The sequence below is a fragment of the Perca fluviatilis genome, chromosome 19 (assembly GCF_010015445.1).
Source record: "Perca fluviatilis chromosome 19, GENO_Pfluv_1.0, whole genome shotgun sequence".
In the NCBI taxonomy this organism is placed as follows: domain Eukaryota; kingdom Metazoa; phylum Chordata; class Actinopteri; order Perciformes; family Percidae; genus Perca; species Perca fluviatilis.
In genome coordinates this window covers 19,084,964-19,090,963 of record NC_053130.1, presented here as the reverse complement: position 1 = coordinate 19,090,963, position 6,000 = coordinate 19,084,964, and the positions used below count along the sequence as shown (strand labels likewise).

Here is a 6,000-nt window from a genome sequence, read left to right as displayed (position 1 = left end):
GAGCTTGGAGATTAATAAACACAATGAATATGTAATAAAAATATTTTATTTATTATACATAAATAGCTCAACAGCAGGTCCAGCCTTCAACAAGAGGAAATGCTTATTTAAATTAAATTAGATAAATAATTTAACTGTATACAGTGAAATATATATAATAAAAAAAGAATAAAAAACACTCATTTAGAACTGTTAAATCTTCACTGTGCAAAACTATATGACTGAGAAGGAAATGCCCATTAGCTACAAAACTGCTGCACAAAATGCCCAACAGGTAACAGTCTGCCACAGCTTCATTTCAGGGGAAACATGACTCCTTTGGTGTATTTGGAGAGCCTCGTTTTATCTGCGATCCACTTGTTGTAGTTGGTGACTTGTGTGTAAACCCCTGGTTTGTTCCTAAGGGCGCAGCCCTCACCCCAGCTCACCACCCCGAACAGAAACATCCGACCTGACACTTCACACACCAACGGACCGCCAGAGTCACCCTGTGAGAGAAAGGACGTAACAGTCAGTCAGTGATCACGGCAAAGAAAGAAAGATCCAAGTACATAGTATGTTGTTATAAAGGCTCATATTTATACTGACTGTCTATAAACAAAGTAATGACAATCTGATGAAAATTATTATTATAATTATAATTATAATGTCTGTTAGATTACAACTTCCTTCAGGTTTTTTTTTAGGCACTTCTGTGTTTGTGCAGACATTTAAAGACTAAAGACATTCGTGCATAGCCTACACTGGGTTCGTTGCTCACCTTGCAGGCATCTGTGCTCCAGTCAGGGCTCCCAGCACAGAACATGTTCTCTGTGATGAGATCTCCATAGTACGATTCACTTGTACATTCCGTCTTGGAGAGCAGTTTCACCTCGGCCTGCTTCAGGTACTGTGAGTAATGCCACGCCGCTGCAGACAACAGTGTCAGTTGTAAGAATCAGTAAAATGGCTGAGATATCAGAAATGAATGTGTAGGTTAGAGGTTCTGTATTACATACCGAATCTCTCCATCCCAAATCCTGCGACGCTGCACTGAAATCCTGCAGGAAGCTGAGTGTGAGATGGAGGAAGACACACTGTCCGGGCAGACGCTGACCTCACTGCACATCCTCCATTGCTGCTTTTGATCTTCAACAGTGCTGAAATGCAAAGACAAACACAGCCATGAGTCCTGCACACAAAGCACCCATTAGGCTACAACTCCTTCTCACACACACACACACACACACACACACACACACACACACACACACACACACACACACACACACACACACACACACACACACACACACACACACACACACACACACACACACACACACAAAGTACAATAATTGTGCACACCTATGTCATTGTTTAAGTTGGACTCATTGTATTTTTGGTGGATGATCAGTTTTTCCACAGTGACTCCCTGCTCCCTGTCAGCATCTGTGTCATTGATGGCAGTTTTTCCCAGGTATACAGACAAACGCTTGATGTTTGTCTCCTTACTGAACAAAAAACAAACAGGTGTGTAAACATATTACATACCCATATCATATCATATTGCAATCATAGTATGAGAATTTTAGTGGAGGAAATGATAGTGTGTTGTGTTTTCTGTCTCACCCATCAGGGAAGCAGTGTGCAGCCGTGAGAACCCAGCATGGCGCGATGAGAGAGCCACCACAGAGGAAACGTTTGTCCTGATGAAAGAGAGCAGCGACCCATGGGTGCGACTCTATGGGTGTGAAAGAACCACCCACAATTTTATGCATCCTCCGCTCAGACCTCTCGCCACATGTCAGCTCTGTGGGGACAGGATGAGTCAGTGAGTGATGATGAAGGGAATCACGAGGTGACATTGACAAAAAAAGTATATTTAAATAACAAAGCTACCTGTATCCACAGCCGGTGGAGGTTTTACTGTTGGTGTCGAACCTGTACAGGAGCAGAAAACAGAGATCATTAGAAAGATCCAAATCAAACATATTCAATGCTTCAATGGTTTTTTTTAATTCCTGATCAAACCTTACATCTGGGAATGTTGCAGAATTCTCTCACGATCTTCCTTCCTTTTCGGACACGGCACCACGGCATCAAGTGCTGGTCAGGATTTCTAGCATTCAAGTTAAATAATAGCCTGTTAAACCCACAATACCTCTTCTTGACATGGTCTATCTAGGTCCCAGATTGGTTCATGATCAGTATACCTGCAGTAATTGTGGTTGCCAAGTCCCTTTGAAGATCCTGAAGGGATTTTAAACTTGTTCCAGTAGAGACATGTGTTACCTTTTGCCGACTCAGAAACAAATCCCCTGTAACTGCTCCCATCCCCAGACCGACACATCTCTGAGGATCACATTACAGAGAGAGACAAGAACATTTAATTTCTCTCACCAGATGCAACAAATGCATGAATATAAAGTTGGTTTGACAGTGTTCTTACCCCTGTTAATGCCCCAGGATTTAGGTGACCATCTTCGTGAAAAAGCCTAAAAAGAAGAACAGACGGTTGAGACATATTTATAAAAATCCTCTGACACCCTCAGCATGACAATTAAACCTAAAGTTACTTCCTTTTATTATTGCTTACCACATCAACGCTGATAGCTGCAAGGATGGCGAGGATGACTAACAGGTTCATCTTCACTTCTCCTTATTGGGGATATTTTTGTCTTAAGATATACTGAAAAAAGAAGCAAAATTACAGAAATGGAACAAAACAACCAACTGAATTTAAAGCTCCTTATATGGAGTTTATCTTAAAGCACATGATAGGACAGAAACAAGTGTGACTACTGAACAGGCATGTGCTTTCTTTATCTGGGTTTAATTGTGCTAACCTTCAGTTCTCACAGTGTTACATTTCTGTTGATTGCACGTGTACATTTATTGCAGATGAAAAACTGTGCTGTGGAGGTTCTAATGTGAGAGCAACAGATAGAGCATGTCCACTGTGTGCGCTCTGTACTATAAACACAGCCTCTATCGGTACAGTGAGTGCAATATCAATTTAGGTTATGGTTGATTACTGCATGACGTGCACACCATTACATCACATTAGTTCTGCAATGCATACAGTTGAAACATTGCATTTCTAGATATTTCTAGGACACAGTATCAACTTGATAATGACAAATCAAATGGTTGTACGGTTAACACTTTACTTTTGATACATTTATAAAAAAAAAAATTTGTTGAATAAGTGTTTAGCATTAAATTAAATTACAGATGTTTAGTGATATGGAATGCTTTGCGATCAGATTTTTCAAAGCTAACAGTAACAAGTTAATGGCTTTTTGTTTAAATCTTTCTTTCCTTTTCTTTTTTTTCAGCATTTTAGTTTATTTTAATTTTAATTGGAGTATGCATTGGAGAGTGCCCAGATTAAGCCCCTCTGAGGTTTTTTTGCATCTCTCCATCACATCTTTTATTGATTATGTGTATATTACCTGTAGTATTTGTATATGTGTAAACCAATAAACTAAACTAAAGCACAGAAATATTAGTCTCTGTGTGTTTGCGTCCTTTCTACCATCTGTGTGAATGGGGTGCTTGAGCTTTTCCTCTTGTGCGTTTGTGTAGTGTGTCCTCTACCCAGGTCCATTATAACAAATCCAATTTGTGATGTGTGGTATTGGGCTATATAAATAAAACTGACTTGGCTTGGATTGACCTATCATTTATACTTCATCATAAATACAGTAAAACAACTTCTTATATTTTGCTGCATGTCACAGAAGCTTTGTCAGAGATATAGTTACCTTTCTGTCCAAACTTGCAATCCTGATGAAGCTCTTTGTTATTTCTTCCAGCTGAGGGGACTGTTATCTCTTCTCTGTGTCCTCTGATAGGCACCTTTGTTGTGGCAGGACTCCGATGTTAGTTGCTCTGGTGTTGCTGTGCTGATGAACCTCCCATTTAAAAACAGACAGGCTACAAGTGGGAGGGGTTAAGGAGAAAAATGAAAACATCAGTGGGGCTCAATTGCTGATGAGCAAAGTCTTGAATAAAGAATTTCATTTCCTGTGACACATTGCTTGCGCACCTCCTCCTTCCACTATAACCACAGTGATATTGCTCAAAATGCTATATCCCAAATTGCTCATACGTACAATGGCAACTGCTGCATATGTGGGTGCGGAAGAGCACATCGCATTAAAAAGTAGAATGACAGGTTTGAAATTAATTTACTGAATTTAGTAAAAAAAATTCCATAACAGAAATTGGTGAGACACTACAACATATGCAGTGAAGAAACAAAAGACCTACTACTTTGTTATAGGCATAATATAATATTTTCATGTATAACTGAGGTCTCCTTTCTACAGTCGAAACACACTCAAGTGGTCTTGATGGCATCAGTTCAAACTGGTATTTAATCACTTGATCCTTCATCTTAAATTTCCACTCAAGAACCTGTGAAATTAGATACATTTCCCCACACTATATGGCAATGTTACATATGTTCATTTGTAGGATATCCAATGCTCCATTGAAACACTTAACATTGATTCAACTGATATTCCATTTTGTAAGTCTGTATCATCATAGTAAAGGAATGCTTTCTAGATGTGTTGTGTGTCAATTCCAGATAATAAAGACTAAAGAGAATAAATAAAGAGAGATTTATTTAGACTTCTTATGTTGTCTTCAATGGGTTGGGATATTTCCCCAGTTTAAACATCTCAATGATCAGGGATTCATCATCATTCATCATGTGTTAAGTAGTTGTAAATTCCTTTGTAGTTTGTTTGACTTGTTTGGTTGCAATGCATTACATTACGGTCTCACTTATACAAATTGCAGCTGTATGCTTTTAACCAGATCAAGTAAAAATTAACATATTACTTATATGTTAGGAGAAATGTACAATTCTATTACCTGTAGAATTGGTTTTAAAGCGTTAATTTACAGTATAAATCCATTCATAGTCTTGCTTCATTACATTAGGGACCACTTCTGAAAGTCTTTTACCACCATGCAATACATTTAACTGATACATCCTCTTGAATCATCTGCCTGTGACTACATGCAGACAGCTGCATCATTAATCAAGACTCCTTAAAAGCAGGTATTCCTGAAATGGTAAAGAATAATACTTTTTTACCAGATTAGTTTAACCAACTTTTTCACTTAAATCTGGTTTGGATAACAGAGCAGCTGTCTTTCAAAACAACATTCTTTGCACATCTTGCACTAATAATGTAACACATTTCCCATAAAAGAATAAGCATTGTTATGGATTTTGCTTGGGGATTTCTAGATTGGATTCTCCCTCACATACCCCTATCAAATACTCTGACGCTTGTGTTACTTAATCACATTTCCTCCTCTTTGAGGCAGCACGGTGGCTCAGTGGTTAGCACTTCTGCATCACAGCAAGAAGGTTCTGGGTTCGAATCCAGGTCGTCTCGGTCCTTTCTGTGTGGAGTTTGCGTGGGTTTCCTCCGGGTGCTCCGGTTTCTTCCCACCATAAAGACATGCACACTAGGTAACTAGGACTACAGTTGAAAATTAGCTGACTGGCTAACACTGTGCATTTACAGAAATGTTGATTAATGTACATTGTCCTAATCAAATAAACTTACAAATTTTATACAATAGCCAGATATGACACCTTTGGGCAGGGCTTTGTGGACCGGATGAGATAAACATATAAAACATGTACAGCATGCATGAAGTCAGGAAGCATGACTTAATAACAAACATTTATTAATGTTTTGACTCCAGTAGCCCTCACTGATCAATGTCTACTTTAAGCTTCACATATATGTTTTACCAAAAATAGAACTAAGTTACCAGAAATGATCCAACCCATGGAAAAATTTGTGGTTGAAGCCATCTGCAACCTACAGTAGAGTAGATTTTGACCCAGGCTGGACACGAGTCACCCTCCAAATACCGTCCTGAAGGCTTGAAACTCACCTCTTGCAGTTTCTGGTATCTTCCTCAACTTTCTGTGATAAATATGTTCTGTGTTATTTTGATAAATCTCTACAGTTGCGTTAGCGT

General features: G+C 38.9%; 1 protein-coding gene across 1 annotated transcript; it reads right to left on the bottom strand.

Moving 5' to 3' along the window:
• Nucleotides 1–30: 30 nt before the first annotated feature.
• plaua (plasminogen activator, urokinase a) lies at nucleotides 31–3,874 on the bottom strand. The gene is made up of 11 exons (XM_039783062.1): nucleotides 3,750–3,874; nucleotides 2,579–2,671; nucleotides 2,432–2,477; nucleotides 2,196–2,334; nucleotides 2,019–2,101; nucleotides 1,882–1,923; nucleotides 1,612–1,792; nucleotides 1,348–1,493; nucleotides 999–1,139; nucleotides 761–909; nucleotides 31–488 (listed from the first exon to the last, which is right to left on the bottom strand). The coding sequence occupies exons 2-11, from the start codon at nucleotides 2,627–2,629 to the stop codon at nucleotides 294–296; spliced, it is 1,173 nt and encodes a 390-aa protein (XP_039638996.1). The 5' UTR covers nucleotides 2,630–2,671; nucleotides 3,750–3,874; the 3' UTR covers nucleotides 31–293.
• Nucleotides 3,875–6,000: the final 2,126 nt, after the last annotated feature.

Coding starts and splice junctions, on each gene's coding strand:
- plaua (XM_039783062.1), bottom strand. CDS start 2,629: ATGAACCTGTTAGTCATCCTCGCCATCCTTGCAGCTATCAGCGTTGAT. Junction 1,793..1,881: donor TCCACCGGCTGTGGATACAG/GTAGCTTTGTTA, acceptor CTGTCCCCACAG/AGCTGACATGTGGCGAGAGG. Junction 1,140..1,347: donor CAACTTAAACAATGACATAG/GTGTGCACAATT, acceptor TTTGCATTTCAG/CACTGTTGAAGATCAAAAGC.